The sequence below is a fragment of the Hemibagrus wyckioides genome, linkage group LG06, assembly GCF_019097595.1.
Source record: "Hemibagrus wyckioides isolate EC202008001 linkage group LG06, SWU_Hwy_1.0, whole genome shotgun sequence".
Lineage (NCBI taxonomy): Eukaryota > Metazoa > Chordata > Actinopteri > Siluriformes > Bagridae > Hemibagrus > Hemibagrus wyckioides.
In genome coordinates this window covers 11,176,029-11,196,403 of record NC_080715.1, presented here as the reverse complement: position 1 = coordinate 11,196,403, position 20,375 = coordinate 11,176,029, and the positions used below count along the sequence as shown (strand labels likewise).

Genomic DNA, 20,375 nt, shown 5'->3' with positions numbered 1-20,375 from the left:
TGTGGCAAAATGTAAGTGAGCCCATTTTAACCAAGCACCAACCTAAGTGTTTCTCCATTTGGAAAATTACATTTATGTGACCCATGAGATGCTAATGGAGCCTTCTCGTCCTGATTTGCATCTTTCTCAGCAGCACCCAGGCTGCTCCCATGTCTCATTGTAGTGACGTCATCAGTGTTGTGACCGAGAGACACGAGCTCTGTGCACTAGCTCCACTGCACACACTCCACTGCAGTGTGTCTCTTATTTTTGTTCACTCTGGCTTGTGTGCTAGTGTGTCCGTGCCTGTGTGAGTATGTCAAAGGAAGAGAGAGTGCGAGCTCTAGCTGTGCGTGTGGCTAAAAGCAGATATCTGTCTCTGTTTTCCTCCCAGCACTGCTCTTACTCCTCCTGGATTAAAAATAACATCACGAAAAAAGAGTGCTGCTTCTATGCTGAACTTGACAGGTATACATCAGCAAATATACATTCCTATTCTGAGCGTACATGTTCTGCTGAGTCAGGCTGGTCCGATCTATTTAGAGAAGTACAGTTTTTATTATTAGGGGCTAGGTATATTACTGCAGTGTGTGTACTGCTTTGGTTAAATATTTCAGTCACTATCCATGTGACTTTCATTCATTCTTCACTGTAATTGTGACTGTTGTGATAGGTTAGTCTTTGACTATGAACTTGTGTCTCTGTGGGTTTTTTTGCAATCAGAGAGGGGATCTGTGCATGCGGTTATCCAAAGACCGAACACCATGATGATGCTATCAAGCCAGAGGACTACATAGTACAGCGGCATGACAAACTCAGGCACATGAGAGAGGTTCCTACTGACGCCTTTGGAGACATTAGTTTTGGAGGACTTGGACAGAAAACAGGAAAGGTAAATTTGAGGGAAATGAATTTTTTTATGACAGTTTGTTTGTCTCCTCCTTTGTTTACCATGGAGACACTGGAAATTGATCTTTATTGATATGTTTGTTTTTATGTGATTCCATGCGTTCCCATGGGACCAGTATGTCCGAGTATCCTCCGATACGCCTGTTGAGAAGCTGTACCAATTGATGACTGAGTATTGGAAACTCAAGCCCCCTAACTTGTTAATATCAGTGACAGGAGGAGCCAAAAACTTCTACATGAAGAATGACTTGAAGAACAAGTTCCGCAGAGGACTAATTAAAGTGGCCCAAACCACGGGTACACACCATTTGCAAGAACACTGCTCTGGAGTAATAGATGAGGAGATTATAGTGTTTTATTATTATTATTATTATTATTATTATTATTACTATTATTGTTTTCCCACAATTTTCCTAAAGAAGGATGGGTAAATCTCTAGCTCCACTCAAAACTAATTCTCTTCATATGTCACCTCATGAAGGTATGTACTTACTGCTCTTGCCTTTGTATTGCTTCTTGGGGTTTTAGGCACAGATTTCTGTAAAGCTACTTTGGGTGAACTGGAGAATTATGCCAAATTGTTCAGCCGGTTCAGCTGACAATTGAGACAAGACATTATGACAATGCAGTATTACAGAAAGACAGATGTAGATTTTGATCCATATTGAACAAGAAAGAGACGACAGTTTCAAGGAAAAACTTCCTGAGAGGACATGAAGTTAAAACCTTTACAGGAGCCTGACTACACATTCTACAGCTGTGTACTGTTTATATGCACAGTTTTTATGATTACTGCAGCAGGTATATCAAAGCAATTCAATTCTGTCTGTTACAGGTGCATGGATCCTGACTGGGGGAACACATGCAGGTGTGATGAAACATGTTGGGAGAGCAGTACGGGACTATAACCTAAGCAGTAATGCTGTAGGGGGACAGATTGTGGCTATCGGAGTGGTCACATGGGGGGTCATCCACAACCGCAAGGCTCTGGTTCACCGAGATGTGAATACCTTTTTAAATCATTTGAAAAGATTATTGAATTCAGAGTAACTTAATATAGTGGTGCAGCAATTAGTATGGCCACCTCAAAGTTCTAGGGTACTGAGTTAGATCCCGAGATCAACTTACTGTCTGTATGGAAATTTTGTTCATATTTTTTGCATACATGGCAGATCATGTCTAAAATCATCTATTTTGGTTTACATGTTTTTTGTAACACAGGTTTTTTGTATATTTTGACCATATACATTCTCTCTGGTTACTGGCAGCTCAAATGACCAGAATATCAACCCATCCATTTTCTGTACCTGTGTATCCTATACAGGACCACAGAGAACCTGGAGCCTATCCCAGGGGACTTAGGTCAAAAGGCAGGAGACACATACACACACTCACACACCCATTCACACACTATGGACATTTAGAGATGTCTTTGGATTTGGGGAGGACACTGAAGTCCCTGGAGGAAACCCTTGAAGCACAGGAAGAACATGCAAACTATGTTTACACAGAGCAGAGACAGGAAACGAACCTCCAATCATGAATGTGTGAGGCAAACATGCTAACCACTATGGCATTATCCTGGTCCGGAAGCTTATCCTGGGAACACCTGGTGATACCAGTCCATTGCAGGGTGCAATGCAGACACACATTTAAACACTCTTTCACACCAAGTCACATGTCATGTTTTTGGGAAGAGACATGCGTTGAAAACTCAAAACTCCACACGGACAGTAACTCAAGCTCAATAGATCCCTGGTTTGAGCATGTACCACCCAAAATTGTGTTTGTCTATTTGTCTTTATATCTGTTTGTTTCTCTATCTATTACATCTTTCAGGGTCGCTTCCCTGCTTATTACTATCTGGATGAACCTGGTCAAGGCCGCTTATCCTGCCTGGATGTTAATCACTCTCATTTCCTGCTGGTGGATGATGGAACTTCTGGAAAATATGGCACTGAGATCGATCTTCGTGGGCGACTGGAGAAACTGATCTCAGACCAGCCTCTAGACAAATCAGGTAAGTGTCAGACTTGCTTTGGAACACTTGCTTTCTTGCTTTAGATTTGACATTTAGATTTGCTTTGGAGAGTGATGAAAAACTCTAGTCTCTTTTGTACGTTATTGAGTTTCTGCATGTAATGTCTTGATACGTTTGTAAAAGGTTACAGTTTTCAAATATTATTTCTAGTAGTGTTATTGCAGTTTTTCCTAATGTACTGATAATCATCCTTACCAGAGAGTGAACTGAAGATTCCAGTTGTATGTGTGGTACTAGATGGTGGACCTGGAACCCTAAATGTGAGATCAATTTCATGTTCTCATTTTAAACCAACTGTTTAGAAGGTGTACTGTCCATTTTTCTCTGAGGCCACTTATCACTTTCCACAGACAATCTACAATGCCATGATGAACGGCACGCCATGTGTGATTCTGGAAGGTTCTGGGCGCTTGGCTGATGTCATCGCCAACGTGGCTGGCCTACCGGTGTCCAATATCACAATAGCGTTCATCGAACGACTGATGAAGAGGTTTTTCGCAGAAGAATATGAGGCTTTTTCTGAACTGAAGATCATTGAGTGGACCAAAAAGGTAGGAACAAGGGCCAAGACAGTAATTATACTACAGTTTCTGAGGTTTTCTGTGGAAGATAATTTACAGCTCCAAAAGTACAGCTTTATTAAGATTTATATTTATTATTATACAAGTAAGCTCAATTTGGACTGTGTTGATTTTACATGGGAAAATGTAATTATTACTGGTGGCGATTACTGTTAACAAAGTGTACATGAACCTTAATGTAATTTGTCATAAATAATTTTAATAGAAGAATATGAATTTCCTGTTTAAACACTATTAGCTTATTTATTAGAGATATTTATTAGTGGAACAATTCCAGTAATATTTAAATAATCATTAAGGAATGACAAAAAAATAAATAAAATACAAAAGCTATTTTGAAGAATCAGGTATCACCTACAATAGAAAATAAAAACGTAAGAAAACTAAATTAACAAATATTTTTTAATAAGCTGTCAGTGTTGTCAAATGTATTGATGCTTTATATGAAAACAACAGCAACAAAATCATTTTTGTCCCTGCTTTTAACTTATTACTATATTTTTCACAGATTCAAGACATCATCCAGATCCCGCAGCTGTTGACAGTGTTCCGCATTGACGAGGAGAAAAACAATGATGTGGATGTAGCCATTCTCCAAGCTTTTCTGAAAGGTGCAATTTGATCTATTTTCCACATCGTTATCCGTCTTGCCCTTCATTACCCAGAAATACTCAGAGATTAATACTCAGAGGAATTCATAACTGTAAGGAATACAGTGCCCTAATGGAAATTTGGCCAGCAAAGTCTGGCTTTAGACTTCCATTAGTGGCTGTGTCTGGTCTTCCACTGGGTCACTGAATGACTTATTTATATTACGTGAAATGATTGAACCGCCTACTATAGACTCCCAAGACTTGTTGATTGCACTTAACCTTCACCAGACTCTCATAATACCTTCTTTTTCATTTGATAATATTGACTGAATAATGCTTTAACAGAATTAGTTGCACATTAACAAAGTGATGTGTGATGTGCAGGATTTCTTTATGTACTACAACGGGGTTTCTGTTGCTGTTTTTGTTTGTTTTTGTATTGGTTTTTGATGAACAACAGCAGAAGAAAACTAGTTTTATCTCCACAGCCCCCCGGTGCAGTGACAGTGTGAACAGAGAGAGACAGTTGCAACTGGCTGTGGCCTGGAACCGGGTGGACATTGCGGAGAGTGAGATCTTCACTGAAGAAAGTAAATGGAAGGTTTGTTGAACATTTATACCTATTGAATTCTCCACTATGTTTGGTCAGAAGGTCGTGATTAATTTGCTGTAACAGTAGCTCTGATATTATTGCCAGCAGTGCTGAAATCTTTATTTTTTAGCACTTTGTTTGTTTTTGGACCAAAACCCAATCTCAAGCTCCTTGTTTATTTGATTGTGTATATTTTAATAAGATTTTCTTTGTTGAAGGAACATTTTGCAACTAATGTGTACTATTAGCACTGACATAATACTGGGTAATGACAAAAAAACATGGAACTTACCACAATAATTGCGCAAAAATACTGAACAGAGGTTTATCTCAACCATCGTTTAAGTACTGTCCATCTTGGATTGGATTCTGCTTTTTTTTGCTACAGCTAAAAACATTAAACAAATAAACAAAAACAAAAATGTAGGTAACTATTTCATGTGCTACTTTCCCTCAGTCTTGTGATCTGCACCAGGCCATGTTCTCTGCCCTGGTGGGCCATAAGGCTGAGTTTGTGCGTCTGCTGCTGGAGAATGGGCTATGCCTCGTTCAGTTCCTTAAACATGAAGAAACGCTGTGTGACCTGTATAAGCATCTTCCTGGCTGTCTGTTTTTGCGCAAAGTGGCCAAACGAGCACAGGGAATCAGGAGGATTTCCCTGAGCCACGTGGCTGCTGAAGTGCGGCATCTGCTGGGCAACTTCACGCAACCACTCTACCACACAGAGCAACCCCTTCATAAAATAGAGATATCCAGTGATGATAAGGATTTTACAGTGAGTAACAATGAGGCCATAGGGGCGTACATCTCTCATTATATACCACATCCCTTTCTACATACCTTTAGCTCACACAGTTATCTAGTTGTTGCTACACAGAATAAGTACTCGTAATTACCAAGCAATACTGTATCCTGCCTACTGAACAATATGCTTGAAGATTTATAAGTTATTAAGAAGCTTTTATAGGACACAAAATCAAATGATGTCTCTATGTTTCAGATGAGAATGCAGTAATGTTCAAGTTCAAGCAAAAAATATCAGTGAAATCTGCTCAAACAAATCACCTTTTCCTTTGGCATTACAGACCACATCTGAAAGCCCGGCTCGAGAGCTGATCTGCTCCTCGGACGAGAGGGCCCCAGACACAGTGTCTGATGCAGGCAGAGATCTTTTTCTTTGGAGTGTGCTGCAGAGTCAGAAAGAACTGGCACAGATCACTTGGGAGCAGGTTCTAATATATTCTATATTTTAATATATTAGAAAAAAATTTCAATCTAGGGTTCTTTGAGCACTAACACAGTAATCCACTAAACATCAAATCAGCCTAGTAGTAAATGTTTAGTATATTTTATAAAAGTAAAATTATTCTGGTGAAAAGGTTTACAAGCTGTTGACTTCCTGTAATTGTTGTCATCCTTCGTTGAACATTGGACATTACTTCCTATTTCAAGCATGTTGATGGCAGGGAATTTTCAGAGCTTCACTGCTCCTAACCACTATTTTCTTGCTAATGTAAATGCCAGGTTAGATATATAACTTAGCCTAGATATATCATTTATGACCATGGTCACCGCTACAGTTTTCCCGTCTGCCAATGCTGTGATGCATTTTTCTACCACTGCAGTGAGTGTGGCCGCATTGCTAGCTAAGTTTGTTAGCTTACACTGTGGTAGAGTCTGTGGTAGTACCTAATGTAGAGAGGAGGTTGTTATCTTACATTCATCTGTATCTCTATTACATTAAAATATAACAGGACCCCTGTCCGTTCACTGCCTGATGCCGCCAGCCACATCTGCTCCTTCTTGCCTGCAGTTAATGTTTCTAACAAGCAGGTAGTCTTGCTACTGGAGAAGGATGATCAACATCACCTCTCTCACTGGATAAGGAACAATGTGGCGCTATAGAGTGAGATTGGAACACATCAACTTAATAGGATTAAGGGCTGGCTGGTTCTTCCTACTCATGCTGAAATCTGATTTGCATTTTGACCTGCTAATACTGACAGTCCACTGCATCAAAGAACAAGCTCAGTCCTGGGTTCAGACATAAGTAACAGTCCATGTCTTGCTTTGATGCTGTGGCAGAGGGAGCGAAGAGGAGAGCAGACCCTTCTGCTAAGCTCTGTCAAAAAAAAAAGAAAAAATATAAGCCCTTTGCTCGTTACTACAGGAACAGAAACAGGAAGAAGGCTCAGCGGCACAGCCTTCATAGAAAGCCTGTCCTGAAAGCAGTAACCAATATGCTAAAGGCTAGATGCTGAGATTATCCCCTTGTATCACCAGTGAGGCTACAAAAATCCTACAGGCAGCACTCCAATTTTATGAATTCATGTTAACAAGATGAGGACTTGTGCCTAGCACACATAAAGACACCAGCTATTTTGAATCGTGTTCTATAAATAACTAAAGTGCATGTGTGTGTGTGTGTGTGTGTGTGTGCAGTGCAATGATTGCATTACAGCTGCTCTGGCTGCCAGTAAAATACTGAAGAAGCTTGCTCAGGGAGGAGGAGATAATGGGGACGATGCTGGATCGATGAGAGAGCTTGCGGATCACTATGAGAAACAAGCAATCGGTATAGTGAAATATACACACTCTAGCATCTTTCATATAAAAACCAATTCCATAATTTCTAGCACTTTCATGAGAATGAGAAAAAAAATGTAGATAATAATAACACATGTAATTTCTTTTTTATTTTCATTTTAAAATGAAACATAACAATCCCAACAGAGTTTAGTTCAATATTAAATGCTCAATTTTTTTCTGCCAACAGTTAATATTTGGTTAAGTCTCCTCTGGATAGAATAATAGGATTTTGAAACACTTGAGGTTTGGGGGATCTTGTTCAGATGATGTAACCTCCAAGGTTAGGCAGACTGAGATGGCCAGTGCAAAAAAGTCATTTTGCAAAAATATGTATGTTTGATTCATTATCTTAATATCTTAATGACGCTTATTTCTACAGCTGAGCCTTCTGCTTGCAAAGGCGACCAAGTAAAAATGTAAAATTTGGTATATCTGTACAATAAAACATGTGCCTGGTTGAAGTAAGCAAATTTGAGCATACACAAACCCAATAACCTAAAAATGCTTGCTGACATGCAAGCAAGGTTAGTTAGGACATTTACACCAGATTAGCTTTACCAGATTATGACCAAATGACTTCAAATATGGGTGGACATAACAGGGGTTGAAATATGAGGCCAAAATGTTTCTAACGCCCTCTGTAGAACAATTTCTTATCCTTCCCATTCCCTTGTTAGTGATTGAGCTACAAGGCAAACTTCTATTTTAAGCTATACCTAAATTACAAATTATTTTCAGGAATAGTGTGGTCATTTTTTTAGTCAAAATCTGTAACTATCATGTTCAGTTGATCTTGATAGTGTATCCAATATTTTTCTTTCACTATTAAAGCCTTTTATAGGAGTTCTTTGGTGTCAAGTTGATTGACAAAACACATACACACTTTCCAACATGCACTTGACACTTCTCTGCTGCAAACTGTGAGTATAACAGACCCATTTTTGATGTCTAAGCTGGCTGACTTTATAACTACCCAACCAACACAAAGTGAATAAAGTGATAGTATAAACCAAGGCTGCTAATACTATCTAAATTTTCTAATAATAGGTAAGGTCAGCCACACACACTGGATAAACAAACTCTCCTGATAGAACGCGCAGATCGTAAAAGAGAACACTTGTCAATTCAGATGGGTCAATAAAATCAATGTACTTGTGAAATTTATACAACTACAATTTAGCATTGTACATAATTAATAATGTTGTACTTACTACTTATTGCAATATTGTTTGATGTGCCATCTTAAGCTGCTTATTCTTCATGTAATAACAGGTGATAACATGTATGCTACTGGCATGAAGCAGGGGATTGTTCACCACCAATATGGATGGGCACGCGATGAACCAAATTCAGTCAAGATGGCGACATTTATTTAGACTAAAATGAACGAAAAATGACAAAAAAAAAAGCAAATGGTGCCATGTTGTTCACTCAGGAACCTTAAATATTTTTTTCCCAGCTTCACTGAAATATATTCGTGTTTTCCATCACAGGTGTATTCAGCGAGTGCCATCGCTATGACGAGCAGCGAGCACAAAGACTGCTGACACGTGTCTCTCCATCATGGGGTAGGACAACCAGTCTTTGTCTTGCTCTTGAGGCCCATGACAGAAGCTTCATAGCTCACCCTGGGGTCCAGGTAAACACAGTGTGGCTTAGTAAACTTTAACGGAAGTATTGCATTTGGAATATATGATATTAGATATATTGTGGTTGAGTGAATGCTGTTTTCTCAGGCTTTGCTAACTCAGATCTGGTGTGGTGAGTTGGCAGTGGAAAACCCACAGTGGAAGCTGATGCTCTGCATGCTTTTCTTTCCGCTTATCTACACCGGATTTCTGGTCTATAGGTAACACCAAAGTGCAGCACATTCTCTGAACTAGAAATTATATTCCAATGCATCCTGGCCTTTTGTAATCAAACCTGAGCAAATAATATTATTTGGGGCTTGTAAATGATCTCACAATAGGCAAAAGTTTGTATTCCCATGGTCCTGTATAAAAGAAAGAAATGCATAAAGTTAGTGTCAAATACTTTTGTTTTATTTTTTATTTTTTCCAAAGTGTATACAAATTTATGTTTTTGTATATTATATGCTATCATTGTACCCATCTGTGCTTGCTGGACACCCCATTCCAAATTTAGTCTTTATTGTTATAATAACCTTCGTTGAAGGCTTTATGCTAGATTTTGGAGTGTGGATGTGAGGATTTGTTCAGAGCATTAGTGAGGTCAGACACTGATGGGGGTCAGTCTTGGGTGCAGTCAGCATTCCAGTTTATTCCAAAGATGTTCAGTGGGGTTGAGGTCAGGGCTCTGTGCAGGAAACTTGAGTTCTTCCACTAACTTGTGTCATAGAGCTCATTTTGTGCACACTGGAACTGTAAAATTATAACGGTATATATCATAAAAGCTTTGAACGTGTGTGACAGCAGTTTGGGGAAGAACTCCATATGAGTGTGATGGTCATGTATCCACATTGTTTTGGCAATATACTGTATAATAAGTGCATGTTGTATTGCATACATTGTACAGTAGTTCCATTTAAATGTAAAAGTAGTTTAGCCTGTAATATGGTAAATTGTTAATTTGTAATAATGCAAAACTGTAGGTTTAATATAGGGTTCTCGCTCATACAATAAAATAAACAGAATGAACTGTCCATGCTAAAATCAGCCACAAGGAAGCAGTGTTTCTTTTAGCATGATGGATGAATATTCACATTTATAAGAATCTAATGGAATAAATATTATCAGGCATCCTTTATGATTTTATAAATATAGTGATGATGAAGATAAATGATTGTGTCTCCCTTTAAGGCGTGATGAAGTCATCCGAAAGGAAGCAGAAAGAAACGAAGAGGAGAAACTGGTTATGGATTCAGCGGCTGGGAATAAACCTGACTTGAGGTAACATAATGTCTTAATGCCTTAAATTATGGCTTAGTGTTCAAGCAATAAATCTATATCTAAAGATCTAAATAATACATTACATAGGATAGGTTTTATTGCAACATGGTAAAAGTTATTTGTTTTGAAATGTGTGCCAGCCTTAGTATTTTATATTTTTAGCAAAGATTATTATGCAAATTCACTATTTGCCCTCTGGCTGTCAAGTCACAAAGTCACAATCAATTATGTTGTCTGAAATCTCAGATTTAAGTAGGCAGGAGTCTTTATGATTTTCTACCAAGTTTACAACATTTATTCCTCCACACCAAACTCACTCATCCATGTCTTTATGGACCTTGCTTTGTGCACTGGTGTGCAGTCATGTTGCAACAGGAAGGGGTCATCCCCAAACTGTTCCCACAAAGTTGGGAGCATGAAATTGTCCAAAATGTCTTGGTATGCTGAAGCATTAATAGTTCCTTTCACTGGAACTAAGGGGCCGAGCCCAACCCCTGAAAAACAACACCTGAATTCAATGATTTGGAGGGGTGTCCCAAAACTTTTGGCAATATGGTGACTAGTGAAAATGGCTATACACATTTTATATATTAAGTACTCATTAATCAGCAACATTATTATAAACATTTTTATTCTTTGCCTGAAAATTATATAATGCATAACTGAGTAATGTGAAAAGCTTGAATATGCCACAATGTTATCCTTTCTCCAACTAGTAAACAGTCTGATACGAGCTCTGTGCATCCACTAAACTGCTGGACAAGATTAGTGGGTCTGTACGCCTGTCCTCAGGTGAAGTTCTACTGGAACATCCTGGCTTACTTTGGCTTCCTGTTTCTCTTTGCTCTGGTGTTGATAACGGACTTCCAGCCTACACCGTCTTGGAAGGAATTGCTCCTGTATGTCTGGCTCACCTCACTCATGTTTGAGGAGGTCAGACAGGTAAGAAGGACACAGTGAATTAAATCAAATGATGCATATACATGTTTATTTATCATCTGGTTTTCAGAATGCTTAACCTTAGTATTACAAGGGTATTTTTGCTTTTATTACACATAGAACCTAATAATACTAAAAATTGTAAAATGTAAGGATTAAAGAAAAGACACACTGCTGCTTGAATTAAACAACCAGTTATGTGTTAGCATTATTACGACACAAAATACTGTATATTTTTCTTTTATCAGTAGAAACAGCTCTTTTGCAAGGACTTGTCTAAGTGGGAGAATGTTGAATTTTGTGTTTTCTCAGTAGAATGACATGCTGGTGTTTATTATCAAGAGAAATTAAGGGGAGGAATGTTAATAGACTATAAGACAAATGTTTGGATACCCCCTGATCATCACACCCATATGTGGATCTTCCCCAAATTGATACCGCAATTCTGAATGCACAGAATTCTCTAGAATGTCTTTGTATGCTGTATCAGTAACATTTCCCTTCACTGGAACTTTACAAATTAAGCCCCTTGAAGATGGGGTGACTGACTGCAACACTATTGAACACCTTTAAGATGAACTGGAACACAGACTAAACCCCTTATATCAGTACCTGACCTCACTAAGGTTCTTGTGGCTGAATGAACATAAATCCTCAGCGCCAACATTTAGTAGAAAGCCTTCCCATGAGGAATGGAGGTTATTATAACAGCAAACGAGGAACTAAATCTGGAATAGGATGTTCATGAAACAAATCTGGGTGTGCTTGTCAGGTGTCCACATACTGTTATTTAGCTACAATAACATAAGTATAAAAAAGTAAACATTACTTAAAAGTGAAACTTACTTGTTTTACCGGCATTCCACAACATTCCCTTCAATTTTGACCACACTCCAATATGTTTCATGTCTTAATTATATCTTGGCTCTTATTATAGAAATATACATAATATGCCCAAAGTTATGTGGACAGCAGTGCCTTATGTCCATATGTGGACCTTCCCCAAAACTGATGCCATAAAGTTGTAAGCAAACGATTCCACAGAATGTCTTGTATGCTGTAACATTAAGATTTCCATTCACTGAAGAAAAGAGGCATAACCATAATACAGTATGTAATACAGCAAGACAATGCCCCATGCACCAAGTGAGATCCATAAAGACAGGATTTGCCAGGATTGATGTTAAATGGGTCCTGATCTCAGCCTCACTAAACACATTTGGGATGAGTTGGAATGTGCACACCAGGCCTCCTCACCTGAAAACACTGCCCAACCTTTTATGCTCCTGTGGCTACAATGAAAATGAACACAGATCCCCACAGCAGTTCACAATCTAGTGGAGATTATTATAACAGCACAACTCAACATTAATGCCCATGGATTTGGGGTAGAATGTTTAATATTCAGGTGGCTACAGAGGTTTGGCCATATAGTAACAAATAGCAAAGTAACATATTTTAATCTTCTTGTAGAGATATACTTGAAGAAATTGGGTTTGTACTTGTGCTGATACTGGCATGAAATTCTGATTTGGTACTAGATTGTCTGCTCAGATAAATCACACCATCTTTCAGTAATGCCTTTGGTTGCACTGGTGGCCTGTTTGAGTATTAGTATTTATGGTGGCACAGCAAGTAGTTTGGGGATATGTACGATGCACTGCAATGGTTTGGCGTCGTTGCTATGTTTTTTCTGCCTTTGGCCTAAGGTTCCCATAATACGTACATACATAATATGTAAAGTGACTGCTAAAGTCAAGTCAAGTCAAATTTTATTTTATGTAAAGACAACAACGTTTGAGCCAAAGTGCTATATATAACATAATAGAACGCCACATTGAATAACATGAAGGTGGATGAAAGAATTTATACAAGAGAAATGTTCAGCTTTTTCTCTCTCTTGTCTCCTTTCTGCTTAGCTCTTCTATGATTTTGATGGGTTTACACTTTGGAAGAAAGTGAAAATGTATATAAAAGATGCATGGAACATTTTGGACATGTTGTCGATATTGCTCTTCATCACCGGGCTGGCTTGCAGGTCTGACACTTCACGGACACTAAAAACAACGAAATAATCATTTAAATGTTTTTACATAATCATCTAGTTGTGTGAGCTCAGCCTTACGTTAATCTAATATTGAATGAGACCCTTTATCATTACTCCAGGCTCCAGACTTCGAGTACAGTGTTCTATGTGGGGAAGATCATCCTCTGCATCGACTTCATCATATTCAGTTTGCGCCTGATGGCTATCTTCACCATCAGCAAGACTTTAGGGCCTAAGATTATCATTGTCAGGAGAATGGTGAGAATAACATAATATTCAGTGTGAGTTTATTTCTATACTGCTTTTATTGTCACAAAGCAGCTTGCCAGAAATCCAGATATAGCAGTGGTAAGGACTCAGTGAAGTGTGTTCATTTGCTTTTCATGCAAAAAAAGTGTTTTTTCTATGTACTCCCATAATAAAATGAAACATATGGATACATGGTGAGGTAAATGGTTTATTCTTTATTTATCTCTCTTCATCTGTCTGTAGATGATGGATATGTTCTTCTTCATGTTCCTGCTCAGTATATGGGTGGTTGCATATGGAGTGGCCACACAGAGCATCCTGATTGAGAATGAGGATCGATTTAACTGGATTATACGAGGTGCTGTCTATGAGCCCTACCTCATCATATTTGGGACCTTGCCTGACAATGTGGACAGTAAGTAAAAAGATTTCAGAAGAGTTGCTACACAAGCATTGATAAATCACAAAGACTTTACACTTCATTTCCAGTTCGGTTCAATTTTATTTGTATAGTGCTTTTAACAATGGACATAGTCACAAAGCAGCTTTACAGAACATAAGAAATATAGTGCAAAAAGTTCAAGATTAATGTTAGACTTATATTTAAAATTATTTTTTATCAATCCCTAATCCTTAATGAGCAAGCCTGAGGCAACTGTGGCAAGAAAAAACTCCCTTAGATGGTAAAAGGAAGAAACCTTGAGAGGAACCAGACTCAAAAGGGAACCTCATCCTCATTTGGGTGACACCAGAGAGTGTGAATTACCCTAAATACCAGTGAATGTGATTATAAATTATTATAAACACCGGAGAGTGTGATTATAAATAATGTCCTTTCTAAAGTCATATACAGTCAGTTGGAGTCGTGTAAGCAGGAGCTCCTGAGCAACTCATAAATTAGCTCAACATCTGAGTTCATTATAGAACCAACGCCAACTCCTTAAAGCTGCAGCCTTCTAATGATCCCTGATGGAGAAACAGCATATGTAGAATGTTATTTTGTGTACTGATTAGGAGGCTGTTGTCCTCAAAGTCCATGTGGTTGGCATCTTCTCTTCGAATGTCCAGAATCTTCAAGAAGCGGAACACAACTGGGGCTGGTACACTCTCTAGATGCCTCGGGAATGGGTAGAAAAAGAGAAGCAAGTGGAGTGGAATTAGCATAGTTGCTGTCCATAATATTAGCAAGCACTAGATGATAATGGGCATTTGGTCAGATGTATGGGAGCACATGTTTATGGGATGTGTTATGTGTATGCCTGGCTAAAGAGATGTGTTTTTAATCTACATTTAAACTGGGAAAGTGTGTCTGAGCCCCGAACACTGTCAGGAAGGCTATTCCAAAGTTTAGGAGCTAGAGTCTTATATGTCCATACCAGAATCTGCACTTTCCACAGTGCAGCTCTGCCTATTAACAAGGATGTGTTGGATTATGACACCCACAATCCATGTTCACTGTCACGTTCCCAGTCACCCTATTACTGATAACACAGACCAGGATGCAATCACCTGCACACACGTATAGACACTTTTCAGTGAAATCTCTTTACATCTTAATGTGTTCAGCTGATGTACAAAGCCTTCAATTCAATATTGTTGCTTCTAGTTTTGACCCTAATGTGTTATTGTGTTTTTGAGTTGATCTTAGATATATTCCTTTGCACATCATCATTGAAGTATTTTTATTTATCCGTTTATAGTTACATTTTATTGTGGGAGGTACATTGGAGTGTCTATAACGAGTCATTTCCTTACCAGTGTCTTGTTGATGATAACATAAAAAATACAGATTTTCAGTCTATAGAAACCACAAAGCCCTTCTTGAAGAGTTTCTCATGAAGGAAACAGGCTTTAAGTATGACTGTTAAAGTGTGTTGACACTGGAGACTCCTTCCAGCAATGCTAAATAATCTACTCTTTACAGAAAACTTCACCATATATTTGTAAAATAATAGCATGTTTGTAATCTATCTTTTTATTGGACGAGGATTAGATGCCGATTGTCCACAAAGCATATCTGAATTAGGTTACAAAGCTAGAGAACCTACTATATCAGACTAACTGCATTAATATAAAGCAGTGATTTGATTTCATCTTCTGATAAATTGGAATTAAGAGTACAACAGTTCTGAGGTACAAGAAAAAAATATCACATATCAAGAAAAGAAATGTGCATATTCTTTTCTAGCCCTACTTTGCAAATGACATATTTTACATTTCGCATAATTATTGTTTGTAACTCATCCATAACACACCCATTTTGTGTATGCAGTATATCCATGCATATTATTTGGGATCTTGTTGGAATCCTAGTAAACTGGGGCCTATACATCATTTTGTTTCTTGGTAGATGATGGTAGAATTCATACACGTTCTTTGTATATGTGTTTTCCAGACACCAAATTTGACTTGAACAGCTGCAGTGTAAATGGCTCTGATCCTCTAAAACCCAAGTGTCCCATTCTGAATAGTGACAACACTCCAGCCTTTCCTGATTGGCTGACCATCATTATGCTGTGTGTTTATCTTCTCTTTGCCAACATCCTGCTCCTCAACCTCCTCATTGCTATCTTCAAGTGAGTTCCAGCACTACACCTGCATTACAAATATTTATCTATTTTGTGCGTGTCTTGCTTTGTGTCATTGTAATGGTCTGTCTGCCATATTGTTGCATGGTTCGACTTGTCTTTCAAATGTACTGTGGATTTACTAAGGGGGAGAGACTGTTATTACAGACTTATCGAAGGTCAGGCCATAAAACAAAAATTGTATGAATATTTCATGACCTTCTGTTATCTAAAACTCTATAGCCAATTAGCTTACATGTTTATTTCATTTCCTCATATGCAACAGATGACCATTTACAACCATGAAAAAAGCAGGACTTAGCCTGAAGCAAAGTGAGGCACCTGTTTGTAGCCTGAGGTGAAACCTCATGAAGGTCTGGGAACATGGAACGTAACGGAAGTCTGCCTCATAATTTATGACTTTGTTATTACAATGTATTAGTTTTTCATAACTTTGTTATTACAATGTATTACTCTTATCAGCAGCCCTACATGTGACCATTTAAAATGCATTTGTCTGTAACTAATGGAGGAGAAATGCACACACTCTTCAAGGCAGGAAGCCAGCCAGCCATGCATTCAGCTAAGCTAATGATCTATAGTTACATTTTAAATACAGAGAGAGCTCTCAGAGAAAGACAACCAAGTAGATGGAGATGATGGAAAATGGCCAAGGAGGCCCGAGGACTGCCTTCCCTGCAGATTCACACAATTAAACAAAACTGTAATTATAAATCATTTAATTAACAGTGCATTAATTAACAGTTTATTCGCTTAATTAATACACCTTTAGCGTTATAGCCAACATGTGTTCCCATGTGACTTCTTTACATAAGCATTGTTAATTATCAGTTGTTGGCTATATAATAACCAGCAGTTAGTACATGTACAATGTATAATGTAATGTACTCAATGGGATTCTAAGTGGTGCAGTGGTCAAGCATTTGCCCTCTAACTGGAAAATCACAAATCCAGACAATGCCACTTGTACTGGTCTCTGGGTTGACTGTTGATAAAAGTAATACTAGCCAGTCAGGGGCATCTCTGATATTTGTGAACAGTTAGTGCTCTCCTCCTAGCATGTCCAGCTGTTGAAGTTTGAAAAGATCCAGTGATTTGAAGGGAAGATTGTGGTTAGGTTTAGCTCAAGTCACAGGTATGAAAGAAGAAGAAGATTAGATCTCTGCTGACTGATACAGTCCTTTAGTTATTTATTTATCTATTCATATTTGTTTATCTGTTTTTCTACTTCTGTGTATGTAAAGATTCTTTTATCTTTTATTATCACATCTGAAAAGAGCTGGGGTGGGAGGTCATGGGTAACGATTCAATGTTTTATGCAATTAATGTCATACAATTGCTGTTGTGTAAAAGTACTGAAACATTTGTCAACAAAAAACAAGCAATTATTTTTAAAGAGGACTCTGATAATCATCAAACTTGTATTTTAAACTGTGATTAAGAGACACCAAATTATTCTTTTTTTAGGAGAGTATTCATATTTCTCTTAAATCGCTCTGCTTTGTTTTACAGCTACACATTTGAGGAGGTACAAGGCAATACAGATATAATCTGGAAGTTTCAACGTTATGAGCTGATAAAGGAGTACCACAGTCGCCCCTCTCTCCCACCTCCCTTCATCATCCTGAGCCACTTTTACCTCTTCATCCGACGTGTGCTCCTGCGCCGTGGCCCTCGGAAACATAAGATCTTTAGTGAGCGCAAAATGTTATTTAGAAAATTTAAAGCCAGCTGTGTATTTTTTGTGTGTTTGTGTGTGTGTGTAAGAGAGAGAGAGAGAGCCTTATATGTTGCCTCTATGTTAGTGCTATCATGTGCTATCATATATATATATATATATATATATATATACAAAATGGACCTAGATGCTGGAACTAAAATGATCTTCAGATGTTAAGCTAAAAGTTCATGTGTTACACAAGGACAAGAGCTGAATCAGAGAGAAGAAGAAGAGTTGATGTCATGGGAGTCATTCATGAAGGAAAACTATCTGGCATCTGTAAAGCAAGACAGTAGCCAGAGTATGGAGCACCGTATGGAAGACACGGCTGAAAAGTAAAATAAATATTTACCAACGTTTTCTTTAGTACCTGACTTTCCAGAGAGCCATACATGTGAAATGCAGCTTTTTTCTTTACCATCATGGAATATCTGCAGAAACCCATAACTACATTATAATAACAGCCAAAGCCCATTACAAAATAAAGTGTGTATATACTGTACGCGATATTTATAGGGTTGTGGTTTAAACTGAGGTCTGGATAATCACAAGGCCTTTGTTTACTACATCCATATTTATATTTATTCCAAAGAACATTTAATACACAATTAATAGAAGGAATGATTAGTTCAACAATATTAAGAATACTTAATAAAGTATAGCACTTTTTATTCATGTATGGTTACTTTTAATCACCTGGAACATCCATAAAACAAATGATAGTAGGGTTTTCTGTCTTGAAGTAAAAACAATAGCAGCTTATCATGTTACCAAGAATCCACTAAATTCTCTAGCCTAAAAAAGATCCAGTGATAGATCCTTTTAAGCAACAGCTTTACGTTTAACTATTTCAAAGGGCAGACACAGAAAACCGTATCAACAATTATACACATTTTTCCTCTTTATGTGGAATATCCTTCACACATATACAAGAATCTGTGACTTGCCTTGTACCCGGCAATACTGTCAGAGCTGCTATTGCAGAAATTTAATCAACATCTTCTTCATCACTGTGGTATAAGAACAAATCTGGCATTGCTTATGCTACAGGCTCCTTGGCAAAGACCATGTCTGTAATGTGTTGTTAATATAACTTTTATAACATAAGAAGCTAATTTATGATCAACTTTGTAAGTTCTGTGAGTTTAGAAAGCAGTTTGATTTGGTAATGCTATTTAGGGTAATATAAACAGCCATTTTCTCTTTCAGAGTTGGAACCATGTCTGAAATAATCGAGCAAGGACAAGAATGGGGTTTTGCATCTGTGGCAAAAAGGCTGGGCCGGTTAGAGGAGCAGGTCTGAAGTCAATTTCATTACTGAACTTAATGGACTGTTAATGGATTAAATCAAACGCATTATAGATATGCATTAGTATCCAGATCTGCATTTGATGGATTAGTACCATTAACCTACATCAGTGTATTGCTTAGTTCTTATAACTAATAACCAAATGTTAAACATAGTCTAAATAAATCAAATGCTTTGTCTTTTTAAGTTCTTTGTACAGCATTAAAATGAAACCAGTATCTATGCTATGTTTGTGGATACCTGACCGTCACTCCATTATTTTTAGGCCTTAAAAAACTTATGGCACAAACTTGGAAGCATAAAATTATAGAATGTCATTGCAAGCTGCATCGTTTCCTTTTACTGGACAATATCCATGTTCACAAACTAAGCTCTATGAAGACATGATTTGCTGTAATTGGAGTGAACAATGTATGTCCTGCCCAGAACCTTTGGGTTTATCTGATACCCAGACCTCCACACCTGAGATCATAACACTGTTGTTGCTGAATGAGCAAATTCCTTTCAGCCACATTCTAAAGGCTGATGGAAAGCCTTCCTAGAAGAGTGGAGGTTATTATAAGAGCAACAAGGGAACTGTTTTCAATGTACCTGATTTTGGAATGGGATGATCAGCAAGCACATATAGGTGTGATCAGGTGTCTGCAAACATTTGCCCATATAATATAGCCTATGTGGATGTTTAAGACACTGACTGTTTTTTTTTTTCTGATAGGTTTGTCAGTCAGCTAAAGCACTAGAGTGGATCATGGACACGCTTAAATGTCAGGGTTACCAATCCAAACATGACGCTCCTGTAATGGGTACGCTTGTTGCTTTATTTCTCTTTAGAAGATTTAGCATTCTTTATTGATCAACTTCCTGTTTGACAGTACACACATTTTTGTAAACTACACACAATGTTTAAGCTCCTTCATGTCTGATTTAGTTTTAAAAAGCACTTGAGAGTCATGAAGGGAGCAGATCAGGTTTGTAAAGCTTCCTCTTCTTTCCCTTTCAGCCAGTGTCATTATGAGCACTAACACCGACCCTTCAGAATTAACTGAGCCGGAAGCAGAATGGGAGAAAACTCATCACGTCTATGCCCGCCAGCTTTATTACCCCGGCAGCACTGTTATACGCTTCCCTGTTCCTGAGGAGAAAGTGCCCTGGGAGGTGGCTGAGCATAAATTCACCTGCATGACAACATCACTAAGCATATTATATGCATGAGTATGCATCTGTAGTAATCATAAAAACGGTTCTGTTACAGGTCAACTTCTCTATTTATGCTCCAGCAATTTACAGTCAAGAGAATATGCAAGAGTAAGGTCTTACATCCTCCATGTTT

General features: G+C 38.0%; 1 protein-coding gene across 1 annotated transcript in view; it reads left to right on the top strand.

Annotated features, from left to right (window-relative positions):
• Window positions 1-20,375, top strand: part of trpm2 (transient receptor potential cation channel, subfamily M, member 2) — a 30,285-nt gene that overhangs the window by 5,309 nt on the left and 4,601 nt on the right. Inside the window, exons 3-28 of the mRNA XM_058392326.1 lie at window positions 374-447; window positions 703-871; window positions 1,005-1,185; window positions 1,724-1,890; window positions 2,728-2,908; window positions 3,128-3,189; window positions 3,280-3,480; window positions 4,019-4,121; window positions 4,592-4,704; window positions 5,153-5,470; window positions 5,781-5,924; window positions 7,138-7,270; window positions 8,778-8,923; window positions 9,021-9,133; window positions 10,104-10,193; window positions 10,910-11,135; window positions 13,052-13,170; window positions 13,299-13,437; window positions 13,672-13,843; window positions 15,824-16,004; window positions 17,529-17,710; window positions 17,939-18,071; window positions 18,946-19,033; window positions 19,761-19,848; window positions 20,046-20,200; window positions 20,298-20,350. Of these exons, the coding sequence (XP_058248309.1) occupies window positions 374-447; window positions 703-871; window positions 1,005-1,185; window positions 1,724-1,890; window positions 2,728-2,908; window positions 3,128-3,189; window positions 3,280-3,480; window positions 4,019-4,121; window positions 4,592-4,704; window positions 5,153-5,470; window positions 5,781-5,924; window positions 7,138-7,270; window positions 8,778-8,923; window positions 9,021-9,133; window positions 10,104-10,193; window positions 10,910-11,135; window positions 13,052-13,170; window positions 13,299-13,437; window positions 13,672-13,843; window positions 15,824-16,004; window positions 17,529-17,710; window positions 17,939-18,071; window positions 18,946-19,033; window positions 19,761-19,848; window positions 20,046-20,200; window positions 20,298-20,350 (3,731 nt within the window). The remainder of the gene's footprint in view (window positions 1-373; window positions 448-702; window positions 872-1,004; window positions 1,186-1,723; window positions 1,891-2,727; window positions 2,909-3,127; window positions 3,190-3,279; window positions 3,481-4,018; window positions 4,122-4,591; window positions 4,705-5,152; window positions 5,471-5,780; window positions 5,925-7,137; window positions 7,271-8,777; window positions 8,924-9,020; window positions 9,134-10,103; window positions 10,194-10,909; window positions 11,136-13,051; window positions 13,171-13,298; window positions 13,438-13,671; window positions 13,844-15,823; window positions 16,005-17,528; window positions 17,711-17,938; window positions 18,072-18,945; window positions 19,034-19,760; window positions 19,849-20,045; window positions 20,201-20,297; window positions 20,351-20,375) is intronic.